Source organism: Balaenoptera physalus, assembly GCF_965194825.1.
Source record: "Balaenoptera physalus genome assembly, chromosome: Y".
Classification (NCBI taxonomy): domain Eukaryota; kingdom Metazoa; phylum Chordata; class Mammalia; order Artiodactyla; family Balaenopteridae; genus Balaenoptera; species Balaenoptera physalus.
In genome coordinates, this window is record NC_138904.1 from 15,834,253 (window position 1) to 15,849,988 (window position 15,736).

Consider the following 15,736-nt stretch of genomic DNA (forward strand, 5'->3'; position numbering starts at 1 on the left):
CTGCAGACTTTGGCCCGGTCTCCCTCCCAGCCAGCTGTGGTGCGCTAACCCCTTCAGGCTGTGTTCACGCCGCCAACCCCAGTCCTCTCCCTGTGATCCAACCGAAGCCCGAGCCTCAGCTCCCAGCCCCGCCCACCCCGGAGTGGGAGCAGACAAGCCTCTTGGGCTGGTGAGTGCTGCTCGGCGCCGAGCCTCCGTGCAGGAATCTCTCCGCTTTGCCCTCCGCACCCCTGTGGCTGCGCTCTCCTCCGTGGCTCCGAAGCATCCCCCCCTCCGCCACCCGCAGTCTCCGCCCGCGAAGGGGCTTCCTAGCGTTTGGAAACCTTTCCTCCTTCACAGCTCCCTCCCACGGGTGCAGGTCTTGTCCGTATTCTTTTGTCTCTGTTTTTTCTTTTTTCTTTTGCCCTACCCAGGTACGTGGGGAGTTTCTTGCCTTTTGGGAGGTGTGACGTCTTTTGCCAGCATTCAGTGGATGTTCTGTAGGAGCAGTTCCACATGTAGATGTATTTCTGATGTATCTGTGGGGAGGAAGGTGTTCTCCGCGTCTTACTCTTCCGCCATCTTCTTCTCTCTAACATGAACTTTTTTTTTTTTTTTTTTTTTTTTTTTTAAATTTTTATTTATTATTTATTTATTATGTTTATGTTTGGCTGTGTTGGGTCTTCGTTTCTGTGCGAGGGCTTTCTCCAGTTGCGGCGAGCGGGGGCCACTCTTCATCGCGGTGCGCGGGCCTCTCACTATCGCGGCCTCTCTTGTTGCGGAGCAGAGGCTCCAGACGCTCAGGCTCAGTAGTTGTGGCTCACGGGCCCAGTTGCTCCGCGGCATGTGGGATCTTCCCAGACCAGGGCTCGAACCCGTGTCCCCTGCATTGGCAGGCAGATTCTCAACCACTGCGCCACCAGGGAAGCCCCTAACATGAACTTTTTAATAGACTGTTCAAGTCTCTGCAATTCTTCGAGCTGCTGGCTTGGTTTTTCTTACGCGGGCTACCCATTGTGGGTCAGCAGCCTGCCATCTTCTTTTTCCCATCAGAGATCGTTTTTGCCGCCTATAATACAAGGCTATTACCATCTTGTTTTTCTAGAAATGAAAATGAAATCTTTGCTTTCTAATTTTATTCCTTCCCTTTTATTATTGGCTGATACTGACTTATGCAATATGATTCTTCCCTGAGCATTCATCAGTGGGTATAGTTTTCAGCTTGGCCTGGCTCAGACTTCAAACTTTTAAAGTTTTAAAGTAGCAAAGTTGCACAGACAGTTAATAAATCAATAACTATGGCCATTTTATTGCTTGTAAGGAGATTGCTCCACTTTTCCTGTAGCAACTTTTCAATTTGATCAAAATGCAGTTTTATCAGGTCGTGGTTGAGTCCTCCAGATATAAAAATACATAAAGGAATTGAGAGAAGTCTATGCTCAAATATTTTAATAACTACCTTTCACTTCTTTAACCATCTTATTCTGGCGCTTTTGTGTTTCCCGTCCTGTAATTCAGATTTCCATGCTCTTTGCCAAAGAAATTTTGATTTAGTGCTCATTCCAATCTCTTGTCTTTGTAAGAGTGTATTATTTTTCTTGCTAACTGGTGGTGAGCATTGGTCCTACTGCAAAGCATTTCCTCCATGTCAGATTATTTCCGATGTGATCTGTAAATCAGGTTCTGATGGTGGTTTAACATGGAAGATGTCTTGGTTTATTTGAGATTGTTTTCCAGACAAGTGGAGGCAGAATAATGTGAGTGGAATTGTTATCTTAGGCAGGAAAGGAAGAAATCCTCCACTTTGCTACTGCCCTGGCAGCAGGCACCCTTTTGACAGTATTTTAAGGAAGATTAGAAGTGAGGGCCCGCACTCAGGGCTGCTTGCCCGGGGCAGTGTGCTGCCAGCCTGGCATGGCTCTTGGTTTGTCTTAGTCTGTTCGGGCTGCTATAACAAAATACCACAGACTGGTTGGCTTATAAACAACAGACATTTATTCCTCAGAGCTCTGGAGGCTGGCAGCCTGAGATCGGGGTGCCAGCGTGGTCAGGTGATGGTTCTTTTTCCAGTCACAGATTTCCCGTTGTGTCCTTACACGGTGGAAGGGGCAAGGGAGCTCCCTGGGGCCTCTTTTATAAGGGCACTAGTCCCATTCTTGAAGGTACTGCCCTTATGACCCAATCACCTCCCAAAGACCCCACCTTCTAATACCATCCTTTGGGGGTTAGGATTTCAATGTATGAATTTGGGTGGGGGGACACACACGTTCAGACCATAGCATGGCTCACGTGGCAGGTTGTCCTGCCTCCTTGTTATCCCCATGGCATCCCCCCCACCCCCGGTGCAGAGGACCACTCCCTCTGTGGGTCACCTTGCCTCCCACCAGTGAGTTTAAGTCTTAGCATTTTCACTCTGCTGTTGCTGTACATCTTGAATATCCGCAGTGACAACCACAGAGGTTGTCTGACTCAGTGGTCCGCTTTATCTCCCAGAAGAACCGGTTACTGGTTTGACTACAATGATTTGGTTTTGAGTGGTATGCCTCAACCCTGTTTCCCCCAGGCCTCTCATGTTGATGCCCCGCTTTTGCAGAATGTGAGGTTTTCCAGAAATGGATATAGTTGACCCTCATTATGAGCGGTTCCGTGTTTGTGAATTTGCCTGCTCACTAAAACGTATTTGTAACATCCAGAGCAATACGTGGGGCACTTGCCCGGTCATTCGCACAGTGCACTGCAGAGACTCAAAAGGTTTGAGTTGCCAGAAATGCACGATCCTAGCTGAGGTTGGAGAAATCGGTGCTCTGCTGTCTTGTTTCAGTTCCCAGACCAGAAACAAGTGTTCTTTTCACAGTCTCTTTAGTGCCATATTTTTCGCATTTTTGTGCTTTTTTTTTATTGGTAATTTTGCTGTTTCCAGTGGCCTTGAAATGCAGGGCAGGAGTGCCTGTAGTGTTTCTAAGCACAGGAAGGCCGTGCTGGGCCTTATGGAGAAAATACATGTGTTAGACAAGCTTCCTGCAGCGTGAGTGACAGTGCTGTTGGCTGTGAGTTCAGTGTGGATGAACCAACGACATATATTTGATAAGGTGTCTTTAAACAGAAACACACAAAACAAGGTTGTATATCGATTGGTTGATGAAAATGTGACCGGAGGCTCAAAGGAACCTAACCCTGTATTTCTCTTGGGGACGGTGATTTAGTACTCACTAATTCGGTGGCCATGGTGACTTTATAGCACATAACTACCACAAATAATAAGAAAGTAACATTTGTCAGAAACAGACTCACAGACTTAGAGAACGAACTTATGGTTACTGAGGGGAAGGGTGGACGGAAGGGATAGTTAGGGAGTTGGGGATTGACATGTACACCCTGCTATATTTAAAATAGGTAACCAACAAGGACCTACTCTATAGCACAGGGAACTCTGCTCAATATCCTGTAACAACCTAAATGGGAAAAGAATTGGAAAAAGATATATGTGTATGTATAACTGGATCATTTTGCTGTACACCTGAAACTATCCAACATTGTTAATCAACTATACTCCAATATAAAATAAAAAGTTAAAAAAGAGAAATTAACGTTTGTGTCTCCCCAAAATTCATATGTCGACACCTAATCCCCAATGTGATGGTAGGAGGAGGAGGGGCCTTTGGGAGGCGATGAGGTCATGAAAGCTGAGCCCCCATGGATGGGATTAGTGCCCTTGTGAAAGAGACCCCAGAGTGCTCCACCAGACGAGGACACAGTGAGTAGATGGCCATCTGTGGACCAGGAAGTGGGCTCTCACCAGACACTGAATCTCTAAGTGCCTTGATCTTGGACTTCGCAGCCTCCGGAACCGTGAGAAATAAATATGTGTTGTTGATAAGCCACCCAATCTATGGTATTTTTGTTATAGCAGCCTGTGCTAAGACAGACTATATGTATCTTTCATCACAGCAGAGGTGCCTATGCTGAAATGTCTTTCCTGTACAAGAAAAGAGCACACGTGGATTGTTCTGCCAGGTCTGTGCAGATGTTCTGCTTACGTTTTTAACGACAGGTTTTCTCTCCCAGGTGTAAGTAGCATGGTCAATGCAGCAGCGATGAGTGGCTCTGGAAACCTGATGGATTTCCTTGACGGGCCATTCCCTGGTGTGGGGACATATGGGGACTTCCACACCATTGACTGGCTGAGGGAGAAGTCACGGGACACCGACAGACACAGAAAGGTACATGCTGTTCATAAGGATACTTTGAGAGGAATCCCTTTGGAGGCCATGCTTTCATTGGACAGTCACTGAGCTAGAGCTTGGGTTCATGTGTCATGTGCTGAGCTAGGTTCTAGAGAAGAGAAGAGCTAGTGGGAGAGGCAGAGATGTGGATAGGTAATTATAATACCAGGTGCTTTGGGTGGAAGGCGGTGTCATACAGAGGTGTGTGGAGGGCAAGGAGGGGACTCTGGAACCAGACAGATCGGGTGCATCCTGACTTTGACACCTTTAGGCTGGCTGACTTTTGGGGTGCCATTTCTGGACCCCACCTTCTCATCTGTAAGGATGGAGTTAATTATACCAGAAGATTAAATGGGGCTGTGTGTGTATGAAAGCACATATTACAGTGCCTGGCCTCTAGTAGGCAATCAATATATATTTTTATGGGCTGCAGTAAAGTTATGTATCAAGTGCTGTGGGATCATTTAGGAGGTATGGTTAGGGAGGGAGTTTTTAGAGAGGGTGAGATTTCAGTGGGGTCTTGAAGTATGACTAAGAATTTGCCAGGCAGAGGAAGGGGAAAGGATTCTTATCAGGAGTGGCTCTTTTTTAGGTCACAGAGGCATGAAAGACTGTGGCACATTTAGGCAGTTCAAGGAGCTCTAAGGTTTGGTGGCAGATTCACGGAAGGGGAGGACTAGAGATGAGTCCGGCCACGTGGGCGATGGGGCCGCACTGGGAACGACTGAGTAGAACATGAAGAGGAGTTTGGATTTCCTTTTTTTTTTAAGATTTATTTTATTATTTATTTATTTAATTAATTTATTTTTGGCTGCTTCGGGTCTTAGCTGCGGCACACAGGATCTTCGCTGAGGCATGCGGGATCTTTTCTTTGCGGCGCGCAGGCTTCTCTCTAGTTGTGGTGGGCAGGTTTTCTCTCTTTAGTTGTGGCTCACAGGCTCCAGGGTGCGTGGGCTCTGTAGTTTGCAGCATGCGGGCTCTCTAGCTGAGGCATGTGAGCTCAGTAGTTGTGGTGCGTGGGCTTAGTTGCCCTGTGGCATGTGGGATCTTAGTTCCCTGACCAGGGATCGAACCCGCGTCCCCTGCATTGGAAGGTGGACTCTCCACCACTGGACCACCAGGGAAGTCCCTAGATTTCCTATTTATTTATTTATTTGTTTGTTTATTTATTTATTTTTGGCTGCATTGGGTCTGCATTGCTGCGCGTGGGCTTTCTCTAGTTGTGGTGAACGGGGCCTACTCTTTGTTGTGGTGCATGGGCTTCTCGTTGCGGTGGCTCCTCTTGTTGCAGAGCACGGGCTCTAGGCACGCGGACTCAGTAGTTGTGGCTCACGGGCTCTAGAGTGCAGGCTCAGTAGTTGTGGCTCACGGGCTTAGTTGCTCTGTGGCATGTGGGATCTTCCTGGACCAGGGCTTGAACCCGTGTCCCTTGCAATGGCAGGTGGATTCTCAACCACTGCGCCACCGGGAAAGCCCTGGATTTCTTTTTCATGGCCACAGGATACAAGAGAGATGCACTGCCAGGGGAGAAACAGGAAGCTTGGAAATGAGCTCAGGAGAAAGAGGACGAAGATCTGTCAGAGGGCAGTAAAGTGCCGACGGAGAGAGGCTTGGGGTCCAGATCCTTCACAGGAGCCGTTGCCAGGATGGAGGCGGGTAGTGGGGCCAGGATGACGCCCTGGCTGTGGTCAGAAGAGGGTGATGCCTTGGATGACGAGAGGGGAGAAAAGGGACGCGGCAGATTTCAGGGGGAGGCCACTGAGTTCGGTTTCAGGCGCTGTAAGTCTGAGCCGTTTGTCCAGCCTGTGGCTGGAGGTGGTCGGCAGGCGAGAGAACCCTGTGCAGTTCAAGGGCAGGGTCAGGGCTGTTGGTGGAGCATGGGGGGTCCTTGGCGTGCGAGTGGGCGCTGAAGCTTTAGAAGCGGCCCAGGTGGCCTGGGTCTGGAGAGAGAGGGGTCAGGAGCAGTTGGGCCCCGGAGCAGTGCCAAGATTTAGCGGGTTCCGGGGGGCGGGCTGGGGGTCAGTGACTGATGCTTAGAAGAAGCAGGTAGAGGTGAAGGAGGGCAGCCAGCAGAGTGGCCACAAGTGAAAGGGGGAGAGAGTGGCGAGGACGGGGCCCCCTCCACGGCGGGGTCAAGTCGGAGACGAAGCAGCCGCGAGGGGGCTGTCGGCGACCGAGGGAGAGCAGCTTCCGAGGGTGCGCTGAGGGGGCAGTGCCGTCGAGAGTGTGACTGTGTCGCATCATTTCACGCAGGTTGACAGGGAAGGAGGCAGAGAGATGTGTAGGGAGCGAGGTAGCGTCGAGAAGCTGACGCAGCCGCTTGGCTCCGACCTGGAGGAACGGGGGAGCTGGGGCACCCTTCCGTCCAGAGCAGGGGTCGTGGACTGTGGCCCTCGGGCAAATCCAGCGCAGCGCGTGTCCGGCTCTGCACCGGTTCCTTGGCTCGCAGCCCCGCCCGCGCATGCGCATGCTCCATATGGCTCCTTTTGTGCTACAGCAGCAGAGTCCGGTAGTTGCCACGGAGACCATCTGACCTGCCCAACCGAAAATAGTTACTTTCTGTCCCTTTACAGGAAATGTTTGCCAGCCCTTGCTCTAAAGGGTCATGAGGGGAATGATGATCTCAGGAATGTAGGATTCTGTTAACACAGGGAGGCAAAGGGGTCCTCTTACAACGTGTTTAGATGTAACCATCTGCCTGGAAAGCGTGATCCAGACTGGCTCATTCAGCCTTCTTGCTGTTAATCAAAACTACAATGAGGTATCACCGCACACCGGTCAGAATGGCTATCATCAAAACATGTACAAACAACAGTGCTGGAGAGGGTGTGGAGAAAAGGGAACCCTCCTACACTGCTGGTGGGAATGTAAATTGATACAGCCACTATGGAGAACAGTATAGAGGTTCCTTAAAAAATGGAAAGTAGAGTTATCATGTGATCCAGCAATCCCACTCCTGGGCATGTATTCAGAGAAAACTCTAACTCAAAAAGATACATGCACCCCAATGTTCATTGCAGCGCTATTTACAATTAGCAGTAATCACGCCTTGGATAAACCTCATTGGCTGTGATACTGCCACTGCACAAAGCTAACGGCACTATTCACAATAGCCAAGACATGGAAGCAACCTAAATGTCCACTGACAGAGGAATGGATAAAGAGGGTGTGGTACATATATACAATGGAATATTACTCAGCCATAAAAAAGAATGAAATAATGCCATTTGCAGCAACATGGATGGACCTAGAGATTATCATACTGAGTGAAGTTAAGTCAGAGAAAGACAAACATCATATAATATTGCTTATACGTGGAATCTAAAAAAATGGTACAAGTGAACTTATTTACAAAACAGAAATAGACTCACAGACATAGAAAACCAACTTATGGTTACCAAAGAGGAAACGGGGTGGGGAAGGGATAAATTAGGAGTTCGGGATTAACATATATACACTATTATATATAAAATAGATAAACAACAAGGTCCTACTGTATAGCACAGGGAACTATATTTAATATTTTGTAATACGTATAATGGAAAAGAATCTGAAAAAGAATATATATATATAGGTATAACTGAATCACTTTGCTGTACACCTGAAATTAACATTGTAAATCAATTATACTTAAATTAAAAAAAAGGTTCTTGGGACTTCCCTGGTGGCGCAGTGGTTAAGAATCCACCTGCCAATGCAGGGGACACGGGTTTGAGCCCTGGTCCGGGAAGATCCCACATGCCGCAGAGCAACTAAGCCCGTGTGCCACAGCTACTGAGCCTCCGCTCTAGAGCCCGCAAGCCACAACTACTGAGCCCACGAGCCACAACTACTGAAGCCTGCATACCTAGAGCCCGTGCTCCGCAACAAGAGAAGCCACTGCAATGAGAAGCCCACGCACCGCAACGAAGAGTAGCCCCTGCTCACCACAACTAGAGAAAGCCCTCGCACAGCAATGAAGACCCAACGCAGCCATAAAGGGAGGGAGGGAGGGAGGGAGGGAGGGAGGGAGTGGGGGAGGGAGGAAGGAAGGAAGGAAGAAAGAAAGAGAAAGTAAGTTCATTCTTGTTGTTAACATGTAGCCTGGAAAATGAAAGAAGGAAATGAAGTCTTTGTCGAAGAGGGTCTTTTGTGAACAGACCTTATGATTTAAGCTAAAATAATGATTTGTATTCAAAACGGTGACACTGAAGTGATGTCTTCCTTCAGAATGGCTTTGAAATAGTCAAAGATCAAATCACACTTAGTGAGGTTTTTTTAATTAAGTGAATTTTTTTGGATTCTTTGGAGACTATTATGGCATCTTTATAGGTCTGTGAACTAGAAAGCCCATTTAACCATTGTGCTAGGTAACTGAAAGAATCACGTAAGTGGCAGTCTAGTTGCTTCATTATATTCGTTTTCTCAATCACCGTGTGTCCTGAGGAAACAGTTTCAGAGAAGGAAGCATGAATTGGAAGGTGTATCCACGTCAACTCCGATGCCTTTCTGTTTCTAGATAACGAGCAAGAGCAAGGAGTCCATATGGGAATTCATCAAGAGCTTGCTGGACGCCTGGTCGGGATGGGCGGTAATGCTGCTCATCGGCCTGCTGGCGGGTACGTGGGGCGTTTCTCTTGTCCTTCATGCGAGGGGGTTGTTCCTTCAAATACCTAAGAGCACAATACACGACGATGCACTTAACATAAATCTATCATCAGTAAAGCAAGAAGGCCCCAAGGCACGGACGGGCCCAGGTGCGGTCATTGGAGAGCGGTACCGAGAGAGCGGGTTGGCCCTTTCCACACTGTACAGAGGTTTACTGCCATGCTGGATTTTACTGAAAGCACACATTTCACATTCTGTAGTACTTGGCCACGTAGAAGGCGAGAAAGGACGGGAACATGTTGATCTCTAAAAATAAAACATCCTATGAGACTGGCCTTTACTAACACCGGCAGGCCCTGAGATGAACTGTAAACATCGAGAGACGCTCACAGTAACGCGAGACACCACAGGGTCTGAGGTCGGCCCGGGGGAGGTACCTCCAGCCCGTGGGTTGTTCTGGCCCTCAGGGACTCCGTGTCCTTCATTTGTATAATCCCAACACCGTGTTTGTGAGCAGTAGCTGTTTCCAGAGTGAACGAAGGAGTATCTGGAGGGGACACCTCCCCTTTTAATAGCAAGTGCACCAGCCCTCCGTGGAAATTGTTTCCTGAAACTTACTTCCTTTTAGGAGGCTGTGAAGGTTAATGTCTAAGAAGAAAAAAAATTTGATCATGCTAAAGAGATTCCCTTAAGAAAACCCCCCTGCCTGTAGTAACACGCTAGTTGTGGTGATAGGACTGATTAGAGAATGGCTGTGCTATACAGGTTGAATATAGTACATACTTGCAGAGCACCTGCGGGGCATAGAGTAAGATTTTGTGATTAGAGGACTTGGATTTCTGGCCGCCCTGTCACTCGTTACATCTACAATGGTAGGAGGGGCTTGGTTGCCAGGGAGGGACTCCCTCTGCCTTGCCTGTCCTGAAGGGCCCAGGAGAGAGCTGAAGGGGCAGTCCTCTCCTTCCGGTCACCGCAGCTGCCCGCCCATCCCCCCCGCCCTGTCCTTCCCCTCCCAGCGGCGCGCCCGGTGTATATTGGCAGCAGTGCTGGGAGGGAATTCGAGTTCATGGACATACGGCGTTTTGCCACCCATTCGTTTGGCTCTATGAAGACCTTTAAAGGTAGGTGGCGGGGGGCGGGGAGGGTAGTCTGCTGCTAATTTTGATGTCTTTCTTTAGAATAGATTTATAAAACTGTACCCTGTGTTATTCTTGGCTCCTGGGAAGAAGGGATGAGTACGGGAAATGAAGGAATCAGAGTAGATGTCTTGGCATCCTGCTGGAGTCACACAGCGTAGATTTATCAACTGATCTCAGAGCCCTGTCGGGCTGTCTTTAACAAGTCAGATACCGACCATCGGGCTTCACTGTTAATCCGATTTCCATCAGTTCTTTCAGGAAGAATCACCTGGGGAATTAAAAAAAAAATGCTGCTGCCCAGGCTTCAATTAAATAGTACCCCTGGAGATGACACCCTAGCACTGAGTAAAGCCCCCTTTCCCCTGTGATTCTAATGTGCGGCCAGGGGTGAGGACCACTGGAGAAGGGCGATCCCATGGTCACATCAGCAGGTGAATATAGGAGGGAGGCAAGAAAGGGGTGATCTTGGCAGTGAAGGTGGCTAAAGTGTTCTTTTGATCTGGATGAAGGAAAAGCCAGAACAGTGCCCCATTCGCCTTCCCGTTCCCCAGTGGCGAGCCCCAGGGGTCCCACTGTCTGTCCTGTCACCTCCTTAGTGGCAGCCCAGACATTATATTCTGACGCCCAAGACGGAGAGGCCCAAAAAGCTGCGGCTCCTCTGCAGGGCATTAACCAGGAGGCACCACTGGGTGTCGCTGTTGCTCCACACAAGGCAGTTTTTGTTCACATGTCATCTGCTTGAGGTGTTCTCTGACCACCTTTTCTAGAAGTACGTCTCTCCCTCTCTGAGCCTCGTCGCCCGCGCCCACTATATGTATGTATGTGTGTATGTATGTAACAGCTTTATTGAGATATAACTCACATACCAAACAGTTCACCTAGTTAAAGTGTACAACTTGGTGGTTTCTAGTGTATTCACAGAGTTTTGCAACCATCACCAAGGTCAATTTTAGAACATTTTCATCAGCTCCCAAAGAACCTCCCTACCCTTTAGCTATCAGCCCCAGTGCCCCTAGCCTCCTCTCAGTCCTGGGCAACCGCTAATCTACTTTCTGTCTCTGTAGATTTGCCTATTCTGGACATTTCATAAAATGGAATCATACAACATATGGTCCTTTGTGACTGGCTTCTTTTACAGCATAACGTTTCCGTGGTTCATCCATGCTGTCGCGTGTGTCAGTACTTCATTCCTTTTTGTTGCCATTGTAGGTGGACCACATTTTGTTTCTCCGTTCAGCAATTGATGGGCATATGGGTTGTTTCCACTGTTTGGCTTTTGTGAATATGCTGTTGTGAACATTTGCGTACATGTCTTGTGTTGGGTATATGTTTTCATTTCTCGCGGGCAGATGCCTAGGAATGGAAGTGTTTGGTCAGGTGGTGACTCCTTGCTTAACTTTTTGAGGACCTGTCCGACCGTTCTCCTGCACCATTGTAGGAAATGGCTGCCACTGGAACGTGCTGTATTCTCCTCTCTAGCACCTACCACCTTCTGTTGGAGCCCCTCATTTACTTACTTATTCAGTCTAGTGTCTTCTCGCCCAAGGTGAGATTCCATGAAGGCAGGGACCTGAGTTTGCTGTGTTCACTGCTCTACCCCAGGGTGTGGAACAGTACGTGGCACGTAGTAAGTAGGTGCTCAATAAATAGCCCTTGAGTGAATGGATGGACCTGAGTTTTATGATTTTCATTCGTTTGTTGCTCTCATTCATTCAACATGGATATATAGTTCCAGCTATGTACCTGACATGAATACAACAATGGCCCTTGCCCACTTAAAGGGGACACAGGGTCTAGACACCTGGTTTGAGCCCCACCGTGGCACACAAACTAGACAAGAGACTCCCCCCACCCTTATAGACTAGTTGGAGTGTGTGTGTGTGTGCATGTGTGGGATGTGTGTGTGTGTATACACATATATATAAATACTGATCATATCAGGATGTGGTAAGTATGGTGATGGGAGAATGCCTGGGAAGTATACTTAGCCCAGACTTAGGAAATCAGGCAAGGCTTCCTGAAGGAGGTGATATAAATGCCAGCACCTGGAAGATAAATAGGAGCTTGCCGGGTTGGGGGAGGACAGTGCTATCTGAGGCGGTGCAGAGAGGAGGGCCTGGTGTGCCAAGGAACACTGTGTGGGCAGGGTGTGGGATTCGTGATGGAGAGAGAGGAGTCTGGAGAGAAACGTGGGAACGGCGGTCAGAGCCTGCGCACTGCTGAGGATTCAGGTGTTCTGGCTAGAACAGTGGGCGACTGCTGATGGAACCAGGAGAGTGGCAAGGCCAGGTCGCCTGAGGCTGGCGTATGGCTGCCTTTGGTGTTGATGCTGGTGGGGAATTGATGTTGTAATGAGGATCCAGTAAAAGTGTGAAAAGTTTGGTAGCCCAAAAGTATTCCCTGCCTTTGTAAAAGACTGGAATGTGTTATTCTAGAAGGAGACCTAAAATGGCCTTCTCTGACCCACTGCATACTCGATTTTATCCCACTTCTATCGGCCTTTAAAGTAGTTATTTACTTATGTAGCTCCTCTGTCCTTTATCCACAATTTTTTAAAAATCCAGAAAGTTCTAACAAGTGAGATTTTTCAAGCTGGACTCCATTTGGTGGCAAAACTTTATTTCGGTGACGAGGCTGTTGTAAATCGTTTTGTCTCCGTTCTGTCTGAACTGTCAGGTTTCCTGGAGGATACTCATGTGTGTGATCCCAGCATCCTGCCCCAGAAGCCGCTGAGGGGGTTACATGATGTATAGGGTGTAGGTACCCTGTTTCTAAGATTCGGAAGGGCTGGGTTCTGAAAGCCGCTCGGCCCCAGGGGCTTGCGGTGGGCTCAGCGCTGCGGGTCTCTCCCTCCCGCCCGATCAAAGCCCCCCGAGGACAGCGTATCGTTGGCCTTTGTGTCTCACTGGGCTGGGCACCACCTTTGCCACACCTGGTGCCCTGCCACTCGCTCAGGTGACCTCAAGACTGAAGAAAGAGGCTTCCTGGGTGCGTGGCAGCCCGGGGCACGGGCATCTCCGCCTGGCCCTCCGGGCGCACGTGCTGCCCTGGCCCACGCCGGCCGTCCCTCTGAGTGGCTCTCGCTGCTTCTTCCAGGCATCCTGGCCGGGGTCATCGATCTTGCCGTCGACTGGATGACAGACCTGAAGGAGGGCATCTGCCTGTCGGCCTCCTGGTACAGCCACGAGCAGTGCTGCTGGACTTCCAATGAGACCACGTTTGAGGACAGGGACAAGTGTCCCCTGTGGCAGAAGTGGTCGGAGCTGCTGGTGAAACAGTCGGAGGTGGGTGCAGGGGCGGGTCCTGGCTGGGAGCCCCGTGGCTGGTGCGGGGGGACGTCCGAGCTCTCGCCTTGCAGCGTCTGTCCTGACCGTCGTCGTGGCTACTACGAGTGCCACTTGCCGCTTGGCTTTTTCTAGCTCTAGGGTTCAAACTTCACTTGGAAAATCCTTTCCCACTATTTCATGTGCACGATGTATGTATTTTCTTTAAAGCCTTTTGTTTGGCTTTATTTCTCTTACTGAGAGTGATTTCTTGATCATGCTGAAGAAATAGGGTTGATTTTTATCCCTTCTGATTGAGAAGAAAAGATGTTACTATTTTTTAATAACAGCTTTAGTGAGACATAATTCATATTCCGTGGGGTGTACCCATTAACGGGTACAATGCGATGGCTTTTAGGATATTCACAGAGCTGTGCCACCATCACCCCAATCTAATTTTAGAACTTTTTTTATCACCCCCAAAGAATCCTTGTACCCATCAGCAGTCACTCCCCATTTGCCCCCAGGTCTGCCAGCCCTAGGCAACCACGAATCTACTTTCTTCTCTCTGCAGATTTCCCTGTTCTGGACATTTCATGTAACTGGAATCATACAATCTGTGGACTTTTGTGTCTGGCTTCATTCACTTAGCGTAATGTCTTTCAAGTTCATTTGTGTCGTAGCATACATTGGTACTTCTTTTCATGGCCAAATAACATTCCATTGTCTGGATAGAGCACATTTCATTTCTCCATTCATCAGCTAAGGAACATGGGTTGCTTCCACTTTTGTGCTATTATGAATGATTTTGCTTTGAACGTTTGTCTACAGGTTTTTGTGTGGACATATGTTTTCATTTCTTTTGGGTAGGTACCTAGGAGGGGAATTGCTGGGTCACATGGCAACTCTATATTTAACCTTTTGAGGAGCTGCCAGACTCTCTTCCAGAGTGGCTGCACCACTTGAGATTCCAGCAGCAGTGTATGTGGGTTCCAGTTTCCGCACATCCTCACCGACCCCAGTTGTTATCTGGTTTGGATTATAGCCCTCCTAGCAGGTGTGAAGTGCTGTCTCATTGTGGATTAAGTTATCATCTTCCAATGCATCTTAGGAACACATTACAGAGGATGTTTGTGGGCTTTCCGTGATGGGAATATCCCAGGCCCAGGGGATGCAGCAGTGAAGCACAGACCAGGCGCTTGCCTTCATGGCACTCCAAACTTCAGATCCACATACAAACCTTAGTTGGGGTAAAGGGTTAATTTCTACCCAAATTCAGTGGTTACCACAATGACTATGGGTCATCGCCAGATCAGAAGCCCAGGTGAGGGGGAGTTAGTTGCCAAGATGCACATTAGGGGTAATGTGAGGACCATTCAAGCTAGAACTCTTCTTGGAAGATAGACGTAATCCCTTTATTCTCCTCCTCCCTCTCCCACTCTCTTGCCTGATTGACTTAATGCAGCTGAAGACATTTGGAATGCACTTTGCCATTTGCTAAACCTCTTTCTCAGTGGAGTTGAAAATTAATTCCTTCAAATCTCAGAAGTAGACCAGGATCTTGAAATCTCACACGTTCTCAGTGCTCTCCATTACTTCCAAAAAATAAATTCTCTACTTGAGTTGATGGAGGTGGGCAGGCAGAATTGGCTGGGCACCATGTTTGATTTCTTCTCTCTTACTTTGGAGGGAAATATGGCCGTCTAGCTTCCCAGCCATTTCTAAGACTTATACTTTGATTCAAAGAATTACTGTTAGCAAGGGTGAGATGTTATTTTTAGTCTCAAAAGAGTCCATTTTTCACTGGGTGAAATGTATTCCTCACCACATAGGGTGTGATTTCTCACCACATAGGGTAATTAAAGGATCATCGAAAGGAAAGCTCAACTTTGTCTTGATCCAGGAAAAAATAAAATTAAAAAAAAAAAGACTATTTCATGCTGAACTTTGGATGGTTTATATGAACATGTTGCTGCAGGAGCCTGACAAATAAGCTGCAATACCATCCTGTTTCCTTGGTACAGCCAGTGCTGCTCTAAGGCACCATATGCATTCCTAAAAATCACAAAACTGCATCATCAAGACCACAGAGCTTGTGGGGAAGATGGGGCTAGGGGCACAGCACTCAGAAACTTCAACTGGTGACACATAAAAAAGATGGGAACCTCATAAAAGCAGTAGCAGAGTTAGACGCACGTTAAATGGTTAAGAAATGTATGAATACTCCCCTAGTGCATGCGTGAGCTGGAAGTCCTCTGAGACGTGTGCCTGTGTGCATTTTGTGTATCCCTGCACGGCTTGATTTGCAGCTGCAGTTTTCTGCCTTGTGTTTCTCCCAGATGAAATTGTGCAGAAACAGATGTGAAATTGGCATTATGCTCAAGTTCTGCCCTGAGGCATGAATCACACTGGAACAAATTTGCCTTTTCCAAACAAGTGTTCAGGCAGAACTGACTGCGTTTTATTGGACATCAGAGACCGAAGGCACCCGGGACACTAAAAAGAACAGATTACTGTTGGCATCTTGGTTTCTGATCGCAATGCC

At 48.3% G+C, this 15,736-nt stretch overlaps 1 protein-coding gene across 3 annotated transcripts in view; it reads left to right on the forward strand.

Annotated features, from left to right (window-relative positions):
• The window catches only part of LOC309653327 (H(+)/Cl(-) exchange transporter 4-like), a 72,133-nt gene that overhangs the window by 42,256 nt on the left and 14,141 nt on the right, over nt 1–15,736 (forward strand). For all 3 annotated transcript variants that reach the window (XM_082447926.1, XM_082447927.1, XM_082447928.1), the window contains 3 exons: nt 4,045–4,199; nt 8,701–8,800; nt 13,025–13,212. In XM_082447926.1, the coding sequence (XP_082304052.1) occupies nt 4,056–4,199; nt 8,701–8,800; nt 13,025–13,212 (432 nt within the window). In that variant the 5' untranslated portion in view covers nt 4,045–4,055. The remainder of the gene's footprint in view (nt 1–4,044; nt 4,200–8,700; nt 8,801–13,024; nt 13,213–15,736) is intronic.